The 19630-nt window shown below is 48.9% G+C and overlaps 1 protein-coding gene across 4 annotated transcripts; it reads left to right on the top strand.

The window, feature by feature from the left end:
* The first annotated feature begins 1375 nt into the window (after positions 1-1375).
* On the top strand, positions 1376-15866 carry MYL3 (myosin light chain 3). 4 transcript variants are annotated; one of them, XM_069006200.1, is made up of 7 exons: positions 1376-1575; positions 7339-7366; positions 11047-11196; positions 12272-12445; positions 13269-13346; positions 13534-13568; positions 15181-15866. In XM_069006200.1, exons 1-6 carry the CDS (start codon positions 1453-1455, stop codon positions 13560-13562), a joined length of 582 nt encoding a protein of 193 aa, XP_068862301.1. In that variant the 5' UTR covers positions 1376-1452; the 3' UTR covers positions 13563-13568; positions 15181-15866. The 4 variants fall into 4 exon arrangements, with proteins under 4 accessions (XP_068862301.1, XP_068862303.1, XP_068862304.1 ...); XM_069006202.1 differs by lacking the exon at positions 15181-15866 and adding an exon at positions 14164-14314; XM_069006203.1 differs by lacking the exon at positions 15181-15866 and adding an exon at positions 13699-14157.
* The last annotated feature ends 3764 nt before the right edge of the window (positions 15867-19630 follow it).

Raw genomic sequence — 19630 nt, 5'->3', positions numbered from 1 at the left:
AGAGTTTTCCAGGCCAGGCTGGAATTCCCTGGTCTCATGGGAGGTGTCCATTGGCATGGGATAAGATGATCCTCCAGGTCCCTTCCAAGCCAAACCATTCCGTGGATTCAGTGATCCCATGGTTCTGTTTCTTCCCAGGAAAATCGCCGGCTTGCAGGGATCCCTCTGATCAGCAGAATCACCAGGAGCTTTCCTGTCTGAATTCCCATTGGGACAGAAAAAGGGAAAATGGGAAACAGAAACCTGCAGGAAAACCTTTCCTGCGGGGCTTTGCCATCGGAAGGAAACCCGGGAAGAGGGGGGATCCAGCCGGGAGCAGAGCCAGGAAAAGCGGATTAAAGGGATTTGGATTGTGAATATCCAGGATGACGTCAAAAGGAACCCCAAGAGATTTATGATCCAAGTGATATTTATTGGAATTCCAGCCTGGATCTGCCCCTCCCCCCCCCCCCCCCCCAACCACACTGTGATTTGGTGGCAGATTGCTTTTTCTCCAGGGAATGGTGGTTTTGGGATAATAAAAGTAATCCAAGCAATGTTCCAGTGCCCCTGTGACAAAAGGCCCTCCTGGCATAGGAAAATGACCTGGAAATGGAAAATATCCTGGGAAAACGACATAAATCCAGGAATTATTCCCTGCATTTTACTTGAGGGGGGAGGTGTGATCCGATCCAAGTAATGCTGGGATTACGGAAGCCTCAAATGGACGCTCTTATCTCAGTCCTTGCCACAGGAATTTGGCACTCGAGTCCCTAAAAAGGCCTGGAAAATGTCAGCCCTGAGGATGCACTTCCAGCACCGCCCCTTCCCTGCGTGGCTGCGTTTTCCCTGCTCCTGGATGCCTTTTCCTCAAAGCAATCCCGGTTCCTGGGCCCCTTCCCAGGAGAAGGGCAGCGTGTGATCCGAGACAGGAATTCTCCCTGTGCCAGCTGACGTGTGGATGTTCGAGCTCCCGTAAGTAAAGCCCCGTCCTCAGCTCTAAATATAAACCTGGGCTTATCTCTGCATGACAAAGGCCAGGGAGGCCATCCAGCCTGGGAAAGAGCTGGGAATGTCACTCCGGAGCTGGGAATGTCACTCAGGATGGCCCTGGCGAGGATCAAACCCATCAGAGCACCTGGATCGTACCCAACCTCCCCCTTGTCCCCGCACAGCAAAAATGTTTGAGCCGGCGCCAGGCTCAGCCTAAACTCCCCAAAACCTCTTTCCATGGAAGTGTTAATTGGGAACAATGCCGGATCCAAGGGCAGGATCCAAGCGGGATCCAAAATAGCCGGGGCCAGTCTTGTCCTTTTTTAGCCGTGCCCCATTGTGAGCGTGGCACGTGACAGGGCTGGGAGGGACAGGGGGCACTTCCAGAGGCGATAAAACCCACGGAGCCGGGACTGTTCCTGCAGCAGCTCCCCTTCCCTACCTTTCCATCCCTCTCCTTCTCTCCTCCCTAAATCAGCCATGGCTCCCAAGAAGCCCGAGCCTAAGAAGGCCGAGCCTAAGAAGGAAGAACCCAAACCGGCGCCTAAACCGGCGGAACCGGAGCCCAAGAAAGAAGTGGAGTTTAACCCGGCTTCGGTCAAAGTAGGTGGATGGATCCTGTGGTGGGCTTGGAGCTGCGGGAGGAGCTGGGAACTGGGAATTGATATCCTCAAAAATTAGCTGGGAATTGGGTTTGTGCGGAAAAGTGAATGTGCCATGAGGGATGAACACTGCAAGGAGTTGTCCTTTGGGTATTGTCCTCTGGGAATTGTCCTTTGGGAATTGTCCTCTGGGAAAGGGGCATTGTCCTTTGGGAATTGTCCTTTGGGAAAGGGGCATTGCCTTGGGGAAAACAGGAGGAGCTTTGTAGGATCTCACAGGTTTCTTTTTAGCGGGAATTTAGAGCAGGGAATTACAGAATTGGGGAATTACAGAATTGGGGAATTACAGAATCCTGGAATGGTTTGGGTTGGGACAGACCTTAAATCCCATCCAAACCCCCCCTGCCATGGGCAGGGACACCTCCCACTGTCCCAGGCTGCTCCCAGCCCCAATGTCCAGCCTGGCCTTGGGCACTGCCAGGGATCCAGGGGCAGCCACAGCTGCTCTGGCAATTCCAGCCCAGCCCCTCCCCACCTTCCCAGCCAGCAATTCCCAATTCCCAATCTCCCATCCATCGTTGCCCTCTGGCACTGGGAAGACATTCCCTGGGTCCTGTCCCTCCGTGCCTTGTCTCCAGTCCCTCTCCAGCTCTCCTGGAGCCCCTTTAGGCCCTGCCAGGGGCTCTGAGCTCTCCCTGGATCCTTCCCTTCTCCAGGTGAACATTCCCAACTGAAAAACATCTCCAGATCCTCAAAAAGCAGTTTTCCCCTCAGGAAAACATGGGAATTATGCGAGAAAGGGAAGAAGTTGCTTTGTCTCCCCGTTGCTGAAATCCTTCTCCTCTTCCACATGGGAGCAAATCCTGCAGCTCAGGATTTGGGACAAAGGAAGCGCTGGAAGGGCGTTTTCCTGCCTTGAATCCCCAAATCCCTGTAAATCTTTAAATATTGGTGAAAAAAGCAATGATTGGTAACACAGTAAGAAATCAAATCCCGAGGAATTCAGTTCTGGGGAAGTTTTGAAGGGAACAACTCCAGAGCTGGTGCCGAGCTCCCAGAACAATTCCATGACCTTGGGAAAGAGGTTTGTGGTGGGATCCAACAGCTCTGTGCTCAACATTCCAGCTCTGGAAAAGGACAGGGACAAAGGGAATAACTTCCCTTGGAGGCACAGGAAGCTCCAGCCAGGACACCGTGACTTTGTGGGAATGCTCCACTGGGATTCTGGGCTATTGTGGCATCAAGGGCAGCAGGGAGGAGTTGTCCTTAAAAAAACCCCAAATCCCAAATCACTCCAAAAAATGTTGCTTTTTAAATGGAAGCAATTCCAGGCTCCACAAATTTATTTTTATCTTTGAAAATAAATGAATTCCTGCCGGTTTTTTAATTACCCTGCACAATTATTCAGGAAAACTCGTATTTTTCATGGAATTTCTTCTTTTTCCCTCCAGCACAATTTGGAATTCGGAAGGTCATACATATTATAAATATTATGTAAATGATAGAGTCCTTATCCCATTTTTAAGGTGCTAAAAATTTGTCTGGAATTCCCAGATAATGAATAAATCCCAATCCAGCGCTGTTGTGAGAACATCCTTTCATGTCTGCGGGGAATATCCCATTCCCAAAATACTGGAGCAGGGAAATTGGGGAACACAAGGTTGGAGTCTGGGGCATTTTTTCCCAAGCTCATAGAAAGAGGAGGGGCTATTTCCTAGAGAAGTTTTCCTGGGAATTCTTTAATTTGATCAGGAGTGCCCTTGTCTGTGCAAATTCCATCAATCTGGCTCTGCTGGAGCCCAGAATTCCTTCCCAGTGTTTGGAAAAATGCTTTAATGCATTTTGGAATTCTCCAAAGATCCCAATTTCTGCACTGCGAGATGAAATCCATTCTTATTTCCACGAAGGAGAGACTCTATGGAGAAAAAAATGTGGAAAACCAACCTTGTATCCAAACAAAATATTCCAAATCCATCTTTTCATGGGAATTCCTCGAATTATTTCTGTTTATTCCCAGATTTTTTTGCTTGTGTTTGGAAATTTGACACCTTTTTTTCAACCACTAAAAAGCCTCAGAATGAAAATATTCCTGTGGCAGGGAAAGGTGCCCCTTGTTGGAATTTTCCTGCCTCTCCCAGTCCTGAGAAGGATCCCAGGCTCTTATGTGGCACCTGGAATTATTTCAGATTTTCCTTTTTTTTTTCCCTGCCCTTTGGATGCTCCCAGTCTGGCTTTTGCCTCTGTTGGGATGCCAATCCTGGGGGCTCCATGGTGTGGGATCCATCCCTTAACTGAAGCCATTATCCCAAAGTTTTGGTGCTTCTCACAGGCACATTCCCACTGGATTTGATCCAACACTCCGAAATTTTCAAACTTCCCCAGATTTCCCAAAATTCCAAGAGCGGGTGTGATTGGATGCTGCTTGCAACTCATCCAGAAGGGATTCTCAGGGATTTATTTCCACTTTTTCCACAAGAATTGGCCTCATTCCTTGGAAAGTGTTTTTTTTAAGGAAGTGTTTTTCTAGAATGATCCCTGAACCTTTTTATTCTGAGGAACAAATCGTCCTGAGAAGATTTTGTAGCAAAAAATGGCCTTTTCCATACATTTAATTCCTTCCCACCTGGAAGCTCTTTAATAGGGAGGCGCATTTTCCCAGGAATATATTTTGCTTCCATGAAAAATAATCTGAAAAACGGGATACATTTATGGTTTCTAAGGACACAGAAAGTGGGAATGGCTCCCAGAGCTTTAACCATGGGAAAACGGATCCCTGGGTTTAAATCATCAACAATGAAAAGGGAAGAAATCTCTGGAAGTTCATCCCTTGGGATGGTGCCAAACTCCTCTATCCGGGTGGACTGAGTCACCCTTGGGAGATGCTGAGCTGGGATAAAGGGAGATGAGCCAGGAATTCGGGAATTTGGGTGCCAACATTTCAGAGGCTAAAGTTGGATGAGGTGACGTTGCTCCAGGGATTAAAAAATCCAGGCATCTGTGAGGAGCTGGAAGGGCCACGGTTTTCCATAGGGAGTCATCCGTGATCACCGCATTTTCCACACTTTCCTGGGGAAAAAGCAGCCAGGAGTCATTTTTGGGGAGCACTGGGATCTCAAGGCCGTGTGGAATCTGCTGGCCCTGGAAATCCCTGCAGGGATACTGGAAAGGAAAAGCTTTGTCCCTTTTCCTGCATGGAAAGGGAGAAAAGCATCTGGGGTGGGAGCAGTCAGGGAAACCAGGAATGGTGCAGCACCAGGAACGGTGAATCCTGCTGGGTTTGCCGGATGCGCCAGGGGCAGATGTGCTGCAAGTGGGGCTGGGAGAAGGGAAGGAAGGTTTTCTTGGGATAAATGGATTGATTTTTGGGAGATTTCTTGGGAGAGATGGATGGAATTGTGGCTGCCTCATCCCTGGAAGTGTCCAAGTCCAGCTTGGATGGGGCTTGGAGCGACCTGGTGCTGCTTCCAGAAGCTCTCCCAGTTCTCCAAAGTGCCGGTGTCCTTCTGCTGTGGGAGCTCTGGAATTTCCCTTTGCTCTCCACAAAGTTCTGGCAACACATTCCCCATCCAAAAGAGGGAATTATCCATTTACAGGCTCTTGGAGAAGCGCAGGGAAAAGCCCGCTGCTCCTGCAATCCCAGGAGGTTTTATGGGAAAGAAGGAAGGGATGGGATGGGATGGGATGGGATGGGATGGGATGGGATGGGATGGGATGGGATGGGATGGGATGGGATGGGAACCTCCTTGCAGGGCTCTGGTTCAGCCTGAGGGTGATCGGAATTCCATGTGCTTGGAAAAACCTCCTGCAAAGGGCAAAGTGAACCTGCAGGTATAAAATGTAGGAATGGTTTGGGTTGGAAAGGATCTTAAGGATCATCCAATTCCCTCCCCCTGGATGGGCAGGGACACCTCCCACTGCCCCAGGCTGCTCCAAGCCCCAATGTCCAGCCTGGCCTTGGGCACTGCCAGGGATCCAGGGGCAGCCACAGCTGCTCTGGCAATTCCAGCCCAGCCCCTCCCCACCCTCCCAGCCAGCAATTCCCAATTCCCAATCTCCCATCCAGCCCTGCCCTCTGGAATTTTAAGAGCAGACAGAAAATAAGGAATCATTTGGGGGGGTTTTATGCAGCAGCAACCTCGGCCCGACCTTGACAAAGATTTGCTTCATTTTCCTAATCCTGAAATATTTCTCTCTGGGATTCAGGCTGGAATTAAGGGTTGATTTCTGGTTTTACTCCCCCTTTCCTTTGGAGGGCTGGAGCTGTTGGAGACAGGATCAATGTTCATCCCAGGCCACTGGAAGAGTTTATATCCGTCATAATTACTCTGGAAAGCGGTGGGGGAGGGGGTGATGGGAATGTTGTGTATTCATAGGATTTAAAAGGTTTTAGTGGAAGAAAAGACCCCACGTGAGGGTGAAATCCAAACGTAACCTCAACCCCACCATCCTCATCCTGATGGTTTTCCTGGCCGCTTTCCAGCTCCTGCATTTCTGCCTCCGGAATCCGTGTCCCAAAGGAACAATAAAAAAGCCCAAAACAACAACAACAGAAAAACCCAACCAGACAATCCCGCCCCCCCTGCCCCCCCCCCCCCCCCCAAAAAAACCCCAAACCCAACAAAATAAATCAATAAAAAACAAAAAAATCCAACCTCCTCTTCCTCCCAAACTATCCCCGTCACGGCCAAGTGAAAATCCTGCTGTTCATCCCCGGATTCCTCAGTGTCCTGGGAAAAAACGGGAATGTTGTTCCTCTCCTGGAAGGGCTCCATTGTCTCAACCCTTTCCCCCGGCTCAGCTCCTGACTGCTGGGTGACAACGGATTTATTATTAGGGCTGATGTCAGGCTTAGCCATGCCTGGCTTAGTGTGGAGTGACGGGGTTTATTGGGATTGATAAAAATTCCAGGGGATTGGAAGCTGTGAATGACGCCAGCAAGGCCAAGGGGGGGAGTTCATTCCTCACGAAGCCTCCAGGACAAAACGAGGCAAAGAATCCAGAGGCATCAGGATCCAGCTGATGCCATCAGGTGATGATTCCCTAAAGCCAGGACTGCTGGAGGTGAGGAAAGCTGGAATAACCCTCAAGGAAAGGTTTGGTTTGGATGTTTGATATCCTCACAGAATGTGTAGCGTTGTCCACACGTCAGGGCAGGACAAAAATGGGAATTGCTCTGTCTGGATATGGATTTTGAACCAAACCCCCCCACTGCTGGGAGCCTTGGGGAGAGGGATGCTTGGATGGGAATGTCCTGGCTTTAAAACCTCCGTTCCCGATGGAAAAACTGCCAGGGGAAAAGGGATTCTTCAGAAGTGCCAGATAAAATCCCAAGGGAAGCCATCCTAGTGTCCTTCCAAGGAAAAGGGGAACGTAGAGCCACGGACTCAATTAGGGTGGAAAAGTCCTCGAAGATCTTCAAATCCAACAACTAATCCAGCACTGCCAAGGCTGGCAGTGACTGGTCCCCAAGTGCCACATCCACATGGATCTTAAATCCCGCCAGGAATGGGCCCTCCACCTCTGCCCTGGGCAGCTGGGCTGGGCCTGGAGAGCCTTTTCTGGGAAGATTTTTTCCCAATATCCAACCTGAGCCTCCCCTGTGACCAAGCGGCCGAGAGCAGGTTGGACGGGGCTTGGAGAAACCTGGGACAGTGGGAGGGGAATGTTCCATGGACCTCCCAGCCCCCCTGGATCGTAAAACTGAGACTAAGCCAATTTCTTCTTATCTGATTCAGTTCTCTTATCTTGTTTTTTTCTCTCCCAGGTGGAGTTCAGCCCCGACCAGATCGAAGGTGAGGAAGATTTTTCTCTTCTGGGCTTAGTAAATCCATCCCTGGGAAATTCTGGGATGAACAGGGCTGGGACATTGGAACAACTTTGGGAAGGCTGAGCTTTAATTCCTGGCTTTTCTTTCTCTCCTCCTCCAAATCCTTCCCTCCTAAAGAAAAGCAGGGAATTCATGTCCCATTTCCAGGAGTTACACCCCCAAAACAGCCCAAATAAAGGGTTTTCTGTAGGAAAAAACACAAATATCAATCTTTTCAAAGGAAAATCCCCCAGCTCTGCTTCAGAGAACTTCTTCCTGCCTTCCATCAGAATTTGATGTGTTCCAGCTCTCCCAAATCCAGCAAATAATGCCAGGCATGGAATTTCTTTATCCTTTCAAAGCCAAACATCAGCATTAATTTCCAAACCCTTTGTCCCAGCCCAAGAAACTGATCCCAAACCCTCCGGCCTGAAGTCCTGGGAACGCTGGGACTGCAGCTGTCCCCTTTTTCCTCAAAAATCAGCCTGGCTTTTATGGGATAATTGATGGATGGAATCAAACATCTGGCAGGATTTGACTTCGGCCTTTAAACCCTTGGGAGAGCCTCTAAAAGCTGGGATTAAGGGAAGGGGTTAATTAGAACAGGGAAAAATCAATCCATCAGAGAGATGTTTAATTGTCACCTCCCTTGGGCTCTCCCTGCTGACCCGAGGAGGATCCAGGGGTCTCAGGAAGACTGGATGCTTCCCAATTTGTCAGCTGATCCCAAGGCAGCAGGAATTCCACCCTCTGGGTTGGATATTCCTGGTCTATCGCCAGGGATTGGGGTTCTGGCAGCTGGTTCTGGATTGAGGTGCTGGAGAAGAAACAGAAGCCGTGGCACCCTGAGGGCTTTTAAAACACCCCAAATTCCTTCTTTTGGCTAAGGAAAAGGCTGTGTGCAGCAAAGGATTCCCTGAAAGGATTCCTGGATGTGTTGGTCCCCAGAATGTCGCTCCAGGAGAAGAACGGATGGTTTGCGGTGCAGCTTTGTGGAACACCCCCATGTCTACGTGTTCTGCTCCTCGGCCACGAGTGAAACCCATCCCTTGTGGCAAAGTCTATTTATAATCCTGGATTTGGGCCTCCTCAGCTCCCAAAATTGCTGGAAAAGGGGGAATAGGAGCTGTTCCAGGTGGGCAGAGAGGCAGTAATTAGGAATCTGAAAATATCCCTTGCCCCTGCCAGAGGGTTCCTGGCCAGAGCGGGGGGCAAAGAGCACCGAGGTGGTTTTGGTGCTTGGATGGGAATTGCATGGAGTCAGCAAATGCAAATGAAAATACTAAAATAGAAGGGAGGAAAAAAAACCACCTTTGGAAATCTGAGCTGTCAGGAACTCTGCTGGATGGGGAATCTTCAGGAGATGGTGCTCAGCACTTGGTCCCAGGGAGCAGGAGAGGGGGATTGGATGAGGAGCTCAGGGAGGTGGGAATATTTCCCATTGTTCCTCATCCACCTCGGCTGTGAGAGCCCCAGGAAAGGGCTGGGAAGGGGTCTCTGCCCCCTTCCACTGCCAGCAAGGAGCCCAGGAAAATCCACGATTGCCCTCTGCTGGAATGAGGGGCCAGAAAGGGATCGGGGCTCTGCCCAGGGACAGGAGGGAAAATCCAGGAGAGAGAGGCAGGGAGAGGAGGAAAGAGGAGAGTGGAAAGAAGAAAACAAGGGAATGTTAATTAGTCCCAAATGAGAAGGTTCAGCGTTGTTTGGAAGTGTTGGATGAAGAAGGAAATGAGGAAAATCGGATTGGAATGATCAAAATGGGAAGGGAGGGAGAAAGGAGGAGAGGAAAATCCAGCAAAACTCAAAGAAAGAAGGACAGAGGGAAAGAAGCAAAGGAAAAGAAAGGGAAAAAGAGGTGGAATGAAGAGGAGGAATTGGGGAAGATGGAGAAAACCTGGGGTGCAGAGTGCGTGGCTGAATGGTTGAACGAGTCGGGATTACGGGAAAAGAGGGTAATCTCCCGGAGTTTGGAAAAGTGGGAGAGAAATATGGGTGGAAAAGTAACAGCAGGACAAGGGGCAGATCCAGGGATTCATGGATTTAAAGCCAAAGGGATTTTTGTGATCAGTTGTGGATGGTGCACTGGGAAGTCAAGGATAACACTGAAGTTAAAGGATTAAGGATAAAGTTCAAGGATAAATGATAAAATTAAAGTATAAAGGATGAAGTTAAAGGATAAAGGATGAAGTTAAAGGATAAAGGATGAAGTTAAAGGATAACAGTAAAGGATAACAGATTGTTACTGGCTCTTGTTCCCTGGGATGCTCCTCTGACTCTGCAATTCCAGCAGGGAAAGGAGAGCCTGAGGAACTGGAGCGGCTGGGGGAGTCTGTGCTGGATCCTGCACTGACTCCATTAAAATCACAGGATCATTCCATTTGGAAAAGGTCTTTAAGACCATTGAGCCCAACCCTTACCCCAGCACTGCCAATTCCGACACCATCCAATGTTCCCAAGCACCACATCCACGTGAAATTAGGGGTGGAAAGGAGAACTTCTCCCGTGGGAATGCTCTTAGCAGGATCCTGCTGCTCCCAGTCGTGAGGGACTCAATTTAGGGAGATGGGAAACCTCTGGAGGGAATGATCCGGCCTGTTCCCAGTTCCTGAGGGAACAGCAAACCCTGTCCTCCAGATCCTGCCCTGGAGGCACCTCTGGAGTGCTGTTTCCAGCTCTGGCTCCTCAGCCCAGCAGGGCCAGGGAGCTCCTGGAGCGGGGCCGGCGGAGGCTGCGCAGCTGAGGAAGGGCCTGGAGCAGCTCCGTGCCCAGCACAGGCTGAGGGAGCCGGGGCTGCTCAGCCTCGAGAGGAGCCCCAGCTGAGAGGGGCCCTCAGCCCTGGGTGTCCCTGGCTGCAGGGAGGGCTCAGGGCAGGGCCCGGGCTCTGCTCCGGGACCCGGCAGCGGCACCAGAGCCACGGGCAGGGCCTGAGCCCGGGGAGTTCCACCTGCACAGGAGGCAGAACTGCTGCCCTGGGCAGGGCCTGGCCCTGAGCAGGGACCGGAGGGGCTGTGGGGTCTCCTCACGGGGGTATTCCAGAGCTGTCAGGATGTAATCCCGTGCCCTGTGCTCTGGGATGGCCCTGCTGGAGCAGGGAGGTGGCACCAGGTGCCCACTGTGGTCCCTTCCAGCCTGACCCGTTCTGGGATTCTGGGATAAGGTTTTCCATACACCTTCACCCTCCCCCACAATAAACTGCTTGTTAGGTGATAATCCCAGTAGTTTTTTCTGGCATATCTCATTTCCAGCTCATAGAGGTGCTCTGGAGCTCCAGGGGCTGGGTCTGTCCTCTCGAAGTACCCAATGTTTAATCCAAGATCCGGTTTTCCCATGAGCAGAACTGCTGTTGAATCCTGGGCCTTCCTGAGTGCTCCAGAGGAGCTGGAAAGCTCCCAAGGCCAACCATTTCTCCTGTTTTCCACACTTTCCGATGTTCAGTGAGACGGAAATACCACGGGAGAAGCATTTGACCTCTCCGATTCCATCCCCCGGTGGAACCGGAAAACGCAGGGAAGGAGGAACACAAACATCAGAGATAACAAAGCTCATCCGAAAGTTTCCCAAACCACAAAATGAAAGGGTCAGGCAGAGTTAGTGAGGGAAAGGCTGAGGTTTATCTTCATCTGAGCACGCATGGAATGAATGTCTCCTGACTTTTTTCCCTTCCAGAATTTAAGGAAGCGTTTTCCCTCTTCGACCGGACCCCCAAGTCGGAGATGAAAATCACCTACGCCCAGTGCGGAGACGTCCTGAGAGCTCTGGGGCAGAACCCGACCCAGGCCGAGGTCATGAAATTGCTCGGCAGACCCAAACCTGAAGGTTGGTGGCCTCCTCCGTGTGTTTTGGGAAAGGACACTCCCAGAATTATTCCTGGAGAAGGTGAGGTCTCCGTCTTCTAATTGAGGAGCAACTCAGGATACGGAGCAGCCTCCAAAATTGCCAGCAGAAAAGGAGGAAAAATTGGTCTGGCAGTGAAGAAAATCGTCCCGGATTGAGGGGAATTAATTAATTTCATGTCCCTGGGCATCAATGTACTTTAAAAGGATGCATTTTTGCCCTTTAAATTTGCTTTTATGGAGGAATTCACGTGTTTTTCCTAAAAACACAGATATTTCCAACACATCCAGAGAAACAAAGGGATGGCCTGGATGTAAGGACACAGATGGGTGGGAAGGCCTGTAACGACTGCAGCGACATCCTGCTGCATTCCGTATTTCCATGCTCTTCTCTCCCTTTTATCCAGTATCTCTGACCACATTTCTGCCCTCATTGTGGATACCCCATGGCTAATTCCCAACTCTCCCAGAATCCAACGAACCTTCCATTTCCATGCTCTTCTCTCCCTTTTATCCAGCATTTATCCCCACATTTCTGCCCTCACAGGGGATATCCCACGGTTTATTCCCAACTCTCACAGAATCCAGCAAACCTTTCATTTCCCTGCTCTTCTCTCCCTTTACCTGGGATTCATCACCAGAGCCCTGCCCTCGTGGTGGATATTCCATGGTTAATTCCCAGGTCTCCCACAATCACCCCAAACTTCCATGTCCATGCTCTTCTCTCCCTTTACCTGGAATTCACCACCACAGCCCTGCCCTCGTGGTGGATATTCCACAGTTAATTCCCAACTCTCCCAGAATCCACCCAAGCTTCCATTTCCATGCTCTTCTCTCCCTTTTATCCAGCATTTATCCCCACATTTCTGCCCTCACAGGGGATATCCCACGGTTTATTCCCAACTCTCACAGAATCACCCCAAACTTCCATTTCCCTGCTCTTCTCTCCCTTTACCTGGGATTCATCACCAGAGCCCTGCCCTCTTGGTGGACATTCCATGGTTAATTCCCAGCTCTCCCAGAATCCCCCCAAGCTTCCATTCCCCCGTGTTTTCCAGAGATGAACTCCAAGATGATCGACTTTGAGACCTTCCTGCCCATGCTCCAGCACATCGCCAAGACCAAGGACACCGGAACCTACGAGGATTTCGTGGAAGGGCTCCGGGTGTTCGACAAGGAGGGGAACGGGACGGTCATGGGAGCCGAGCTTCGCCACGTCCTGGCCACGCTGGGTGAGGAAAACCTTCCCTTGGGAATTTCCATCCTTCCCTTTCTCTCTCCCTCCTTCTTTTCCCTTCTTTTTTTTATTTCTCCTCTAAATATCTCATTCCCATCACCATAAAATCATGCCAACATTGCCAATCCCAACTATTCCCTTGGTTTGTCCCTGTTTTTCCTGCACTTCCATGCCTCCCTTCTCCTCTCCCTCCCTCCTTCCTCTCGTGTTTGATTCCTCCAGCAAATATTAAATTTCCATCACCATAAATCATCCCAACATTTCCAATCCCAGCTATTCCCTTGGTTTGTCTCTGTTCTGCTTCACCAAAGCAAAGCCTTACAAGTCAATAGGCACCAAATATTGAAATAATAAAATTAAATTTAATTAAATCCAGCACTGGTTCATTTAAAAGATCCCAAATTTGACCTTGGAATCTTCCGGAACCTCCAACTCAGAGGGGAACTGAATTTTTGCTGGGAGTTTTTTAGTCAGGACTTGATTAAAACTGACCCAAACCTTCAGGATCTGACACTTAGACCGAGCTTATTCTTAGGAAAATGAGTCATGCCCATAATACCCGGAGGGTTTCCGTATTTTTCCTGTCTTTCTGGATTTTGGATCAAATTTGCTCTCAAATTTGGATCCAGATTTGGATCAAGTTTGGAATTTGGATCAAGTTTGCAACTCCAAAAGGAGTTTTCCCCATGGTCGGCACCCCAAATCCCCCCCAGGAGAAAACCTCCACCTCTTCTCTCTCACTCCCATTTGCGCTCTTTAGGAGCTTCCTAAATTCCTAAATCCAGGATTTTGATGCAGGGATTTTGTTTTCCATGCAGGGGAGAGGCTGACTGAGGAGGAAGTGGATAAATTGATGGCTGGGCAGGAAGATGCCAACGGCTGCATCAACTACGAAGGTGGGTGAGACCCCTGAAGGCTTTCTTGAGATATTCCCAGGAAAGTTTAAAACCACGGAAAATCTGGAGCAACTTTTCCAAATTTTAGCCCAATTCAGAGTCTAGAATTCTTCGGATAAACCCCATCCACAGAGGGTTAATTATGTTTTCCACAGGAAAACTGATCCTTCTTTCCCTCTTTTTCCAGCTTTTGTGAAGCACATCATGGCTAACTGAGCCCAGGTGAGTCTCCTCTGCTTCCTCCTGGATTTCCAAGTCCTCATTCCTTTAGGATTGACTGGAAACTTCCAGGGACAAATATTCTCCACGTGCACTTACAAATCCCTGCTCCCAAACTTCTAAAAAAGCACAGAAATACAACTGAGCTGACGAGAGAGGGGAGAAAAAACCAGAAGGAAAAGAGATGAGAAAGAATCAGGAATGATGCAGCACTGGGAGGACAATCAGGGGTTTGCCATAAATCCGGCTGCCGCCGTCTCCTGACCATGGATTGGTTTTCCTGGAAAAGGCCAGGCTTTGTCCAACACATCCAAACCACAGCACCACCGAGGCCGTCTCTGTCTCAGCCTCACAGAGGAGCTGGGCTTTGTTTCCAGCATTTCCTGGGCAGGGCTTCTCCCTGGTTTACTGGAAAAGGTGCCCCGCTGCCTTTATCGGGCATTCCCTGGTTTTTGTCCCTACTCAGCGCTTGGGGAAGGAGTTGGCCAATCCATCTCTTCTGATATCCCAGGAAAAGCTGCTCTCAGATTTGCTCTGGATGCTTTGGTTTTCCTGTGTTTGTTTTTAGTCTTTTCCCTCGGCTCTGGTTTGTTTTTAGGCCTGGCTTTGGTTTGGTTTTGGAGCTGACCTGGTTGTGCTGTGGCGACTTTTGTTTCTGGGTTAAGTAGGAGTCACGTCCAGGTTTTTCGGGAATTCTGTTCCGAGATATAACTTAACAAAATATAAACAAGCTTTTAAAAAACCCTGGATTTGGTTTGGGTTTCTCCCTTTTTTTCCATTTTTTTCCCTATTAGAATCCTTTTTATTTTTTCCTTAAGGAAAAAACTTTCCTTAAACTTGGAGTTTTCCAACTGGTTCCCAGTTTTTGACAGCAAAGATCGGGAGCCTCAGTGTAATCCCAATCCACGATCCTTGCTGGTTGTTTCAGTCCTTATCCCAACCACTGCCATGGGAAATTCCCATTCCAATGGAAAAAGTCACCTCAACCAATGCCAGCCACTGGAGAGGACAAGTGAGCATGGAAAGGTGGGAAGCCGGGAAGCTGGAACAGGATTGGGAAGTGCAGCTCAGAGGGTCTTTGCTTCCGATGGGTTTGGAAAGGGAACTGGGAGCTCGTGATTCCCAGAAAACCAACATTCCTGGGATTTGCCAATGAGCCTCGACGGTGTCATCTTCCAACCCTGCTGCAAAGCTGCTGGAATGTTCAGGGAAAGACAAACTGAATGTCCGCCCTGGAAGGAGTGAAGGTCCTTTGCCACGGGATCTGAATTCCGGGGGAATCCGGAGCTGGGCCCAAAAATGCAGGAGTGGCTCCATCCTGGCCATTCCCATGGGATGGAGGGAAGACAAAGCGGAACCTTAATATCAGGATAAAATTGTGCCTTTCCTTTTCCCTGATTTCCTGAGGGAATTGGGACTATTTTAGATGGAATTTTCTTACCTGGATTGGCTCCAGGTGTTACGGATTGCTTCCCATGTTTTTGTCCATCACGGGATTGTGGGATTGGGATGATTCCCTGTGTTTTTGCAGCTCTCGTTGCTGAGGGCGATTCCTGGTGGAATTGTTTGTTCCTTCTCTTTTCCTCTAATTCTTGATAGTATCTTTATCTTTCAGGACAAGGGAAGCACCAGGAATTCCAGATGCCAGCCTTGGATTTCGATGTGCTGGAATTTCTCCTTGTTTTTCAGCCCAGATTCCCATTCCAGAGCTCCAAAATGTACCAAATCCCTATTTTTTGGATATTTTTGTTTGTTTTGCCTTGTTCCTCCATGGGAAAAGAGTGGATCCTGTGGAGATCCAATGGAAAAAACCTGGAATGTGAGCTATGAATCCCTGGGAATTTCTCTAGGATGCAGGATATAAACAGGAACACACAACTGAGGGAAAGGGAGGCACTTTTTTAATGATTCAATCAATCAAAAAAATGATTGATCCCTTTTTCCATCCAAAACTCCACCTTTTCCCTGTGTTTATAGGATACCAATATAAATGCCAGGTGCACAAGCAATATCCTTCATCCTTAGGGGAAAACTGTAGAATTCCCAGAAATCGGCAACAAAACCTTGCTGATGCTTCTTTCTCTGCTTTGGAGGATGGAAAATTATGGATTTAAGAGGAAAAAGCCCCAAATGAATGCAAAATTTGCTAAACTCCATCTTTTCTCTGTGAGGATTCCTTTCCCGTTCCAATCCTTTCCCTAGAAAACAAGGAAAAGTCTTCCCCAAAGGAAATTTGGAAGTTGTTCTAATAAACACATCTTGGTCCTGGAGTTTTTGCAGTAAAAAATGGGATTTTCCGTGTCTTTGTTTCCTCATTGTTTCTGAGTCCGTGGGAGGGAAGGGGAAAAGGGAAAGAAATCCTGGGAAAAGCCTCAGCAGAGGCCAAGGAAAGTTGAGAAGCGTGGAAAATCCCATGGATTCAGAGAGCTCCATTTCTGGGGGATAATAATTGAAAAAGAATGGAAAAAAATCCTCTGGGGCTATGGAAAAATCCTATGGAAAAAGGAGAGGCCAGGAGCTGGTACAGTTTTTTAGGGAATGCCAAAGAACCTGGATACGCAGCAGTCCAGGCACAGGAGGGATTGTTAAAACATGGAAAATCCAAGTTTAATGGAGGAAAGATCAGTGGAACATCAGAATTCTGGGATAAAAATGGATGGGAACAACTGAGCAGGTGAGGTCATTCCCACAGAGGATGGACAAGAGAACACAAATGGTCAAATTCCATGGATACACAAACTGTCCTGGAACGTGCCAGGGAATAACCGGAAAGGAAAATCAGCAGGGAGAGCAGATCCGAACAAATAAGGAATTCCTTTCCTTTCCTTTCCTTTCCTTTCCTTTCCTTTCCTTTCCTTTCCTTTCCTTTCCTTTCCTTTCCTTTCCTTTCCTTTCCTTTCCTTTCCTTTCCTTTCCTTTCCTTTCCTTTCCTTTCCTTTCCTTTCCTTTCCTTTCCTTTCCTTTCCTTTCCTTTCCTTTCCTTTCCTTTCCTTTCCTTTCCTTTCCTTTCCTTTCCTTTCCTTTCCTTTCCTTTCCTTTCCTTTCCTTTCCTTTCCTTTCCTTTCCTTTCCTTTCCTTTCCTTTCCTTTCCTTTCCTTTCCTTTCTTTACCTCCCCTTCCCCTTCCTTTCCTTTCCTTTCTTTACCTCCCCTTCCCCTTCCCCTTCCCCTTCCCCTTCCCCTTCCCCTTCCCCTTCCCCTTCCCCTTCCCCTTCCCCTTCCCCTTCCCCTTCCCCAAATTCCAAACCCCCTCATATCCAGAGACCTTTCCTTGACAAAGAGATGTGGCCATGAGAGAAGCCAAATTTCCCAAAGATTTTTCCCTCGCAGCAGCAGCCTCGGGCTCTTTGGGAGACTCCATAGGGAATTTTCCAGGTGATTTCCCACCTGCTGTGGCTCAGCTGCCCAAGGCCCGGCAGGCTCTGGGCTGCTCCTGGCTACCGGATTCCCAAGGATTTGGTTATTTGAGGATTCCGGTGCCTGTTTGAATTCCCGCCAGGATTACCCAGCACATTCCAGCGGGAGCTTCCATTGCCACACCACTCCCGCATGAAGACGGAGCCAGGAATTTCGGCTGGAATTTCACCGCCCTCTCCTTAACCCCCTTCCAGTCTGGATTCCAGCAGGGAGTGAAGCTTGGGAATTTTTCATCCAAAGGAAAGGGAGTATTTCAATGTTTTTCCAGTGCTATTCACAAGGAAATAAACAAATAAATCCATCAATAATTTAATTAACGCTTAAGTAAAAATCCTTTGCCCCTAATGTATTCATTTATCCCTGGGGAAGCTCTTTTTAATTAATTAATTAATTAATTAATCCAGCTGCATCTCCCTGAAATGTTTTTATCTTTCCAACAGTTTCCTCTGACAGAGGAAATTTTATTCTTTTTTTTTGAAAGTTTTGTTGCCAAAATTCCCCCGGTTTTAAGCCCGATTTCCTCCTAAAGAATCCGCAGGGGTTTTTTTCCCAGAGCTGATTCCAGGATTGATTTTTCTCAGCTGACCTGTTCCGTTTTCCATGTTTTCTTACTCAGGATGGGATTAATCACCCCTTGGAATCCCTGTGTTCCCCTCCACTGTGGATGAAACAACTCCAAACAACTTCCTCAGGAATCAGCGATTTGAGCTCAATTCCCAGTTTTAGTTAACACGGAAATTCCTGGAATTCCCTGAAGTTCCTTATGCAGCTCTGTCCACCTCTCCTTCTTTAAAGCAAAGTGACAAAAAGAACTTGCCTGTATTCCGTAAAATCCCATCTATCCCAGGAGCTGCTCTGGGATAACGGGGCTCTGGAATCTTCCCAGGAGCTGGATTGTGGAGCAGGGACCTCCAGGCTGGTTTTGCCTCCATTCCCTTCCCTTTTTCTGACTCCAGCAAGCCCCAATTCCCAGGAGGAGCCTCAACTCCAACACAGATAATCCATAAATGACCAAAACCTCGGGGAAATGGGAAGTGTCTGGAGCCAGGGCAGCACAGCCAAGGAAAACAGCTCCTGAGGATCCCAAAAACGCTTTTCCAGCCTGTCCCCAGTGCCACCAGCAGGGCCAGGTTGGCTCCAGTTGGGCTGGGAATTGTTGCCGGGGGGAACGTGCTCAGCCCGTCCCAACTTCCCTGGATAAACAAAGGATCCTTTTCCCTGTTCCTCCTCTCCGCAGGGCACCACTTCCCACAAATCCCTCCGGGAGCAAAAGGAACAGCAAACCAGAGGGATACAAAAGGAAAAGCCTGTGGGGACGTGGTCAGGCGGACGAGCACAGAGTGTCCCCAAGGCTGGATAAATATTCTGGACTTGGAGGGAATTTTTGCAATCCCATTTGACCTCTGGGCTTCTTTTTAACCAAGAAATCCCAAAAAAAACCCTCTGGAGGCCCCTCCTGGCCGGAGCTCCAGTGGGATAAACCCAAACAGGAATTTCTGGTTTCATTTTTAGCTCCTATGGATAATTCCTTATTCCTGGTTTCCCACATACATGTCCACGTGTGACAGTCCCGTCCCCAGTATTCAAAAAAACCCTGGCAGGTCCAGCTTCTGCTTTTCCCACCTTCAGAACCTCACGGTCCTGTCTCCATATCCGTGGATTCCAAGCCCATTCCATGGGCTGGTGGAGCTCAGAGGATTCCAAGGATCCGTTTCCATGTTGGTGGCTCCATCTCCCAACAGCCGTTGCTGATTCAGAGATTCCCAAAATTGTTTGGGTTGGAAGGGAGCTTAAAAATCATGGAATTCCAACTTCTGAGCAATTCCTTCCCCTATCCCAGGCTGCCCCAAGCCCTGTCCAACCTGGACACTTCCAGCAAAGAGGGTTGAACTCCAGGCTGGGAATGTCACTGGGACTAAGCCATTTGTGTATTCCCATAAAACCCACATTGGAATCTGCAAACTGAGTCCTGCAGACCCCAGCCAATCCTTCCTGGATTAACTATTCCCAGAAATCCTGCAGCATCCCACAGGAGACGCCTTTCCACTGCACCTCCCTGAATTTGGGACAATTACCATCACTGAATTCCATGGCACCGACAGAGCCCCCAGTGCAGTGGCTCAGGTGACACTTTCTTGGGATCCCACATTTCCTTCCCATGGATCAGCTGCAGAATGGAATTGGATTCCAAACTTGGGCATTTGTGATCCCATGGATGTGCTGAGGATTCTCTTGCTGCACCATTTGGATCCCCCGGAGTAAATTCACAGCCTGAGCTGCATCCCCAAAATCCAGCTGCTGTTTTTAGGGATTCAATGGAACCACCCCAATTTCCCCTTCACAGCTGAGGGAGTTTTATGTCCTCTCCCAGCGTTTTTTTCCACATTTTCCTCCTCCTATTTTTTTTCTTTTTCCTAGAGGAAAATCACTCTCAAAGTGCCCTGAGAGTAAAAACCATCAATTAAAACCCCCTCCAAGCGTTTCCCAGGGTGGAACTCCACAGCCTCGAGTTTGCAGCTGCAGAGGAGAAAAAAAAGGATCTTTTAATTCCTTGTTTTCAAAATTCCAGGGTGATCCAGCTCCCAAGCTGCTCCATCCTTAACCGGCCACTAAAAGCAGAGTTCAAAAACAAAGGACATCATCCCCTCG

This window comes from Aphelocoma coerulescens, chromosome 2, assembly GCF_041296385.1.
Source record: "Aphelocoma coerulescens isolate FSJ_1873_10779 chromosome 2, UR_Acoe_1.0, whole genome shotgun sequence".
In the NCBI taxonomy this organism is placed as follows: domain Eukaryota; kingdom Metazoa; phylum Chordata; class Aves; order Passeriformes; family Corvidae; genus Aphelocoma; species Aphelocoma coerulescens.
The sequence above is the reverse complement of the archived record's forward strand: the minus strand, read 5'-3'. Positions and strand labels throughout refer to the sequence as shown.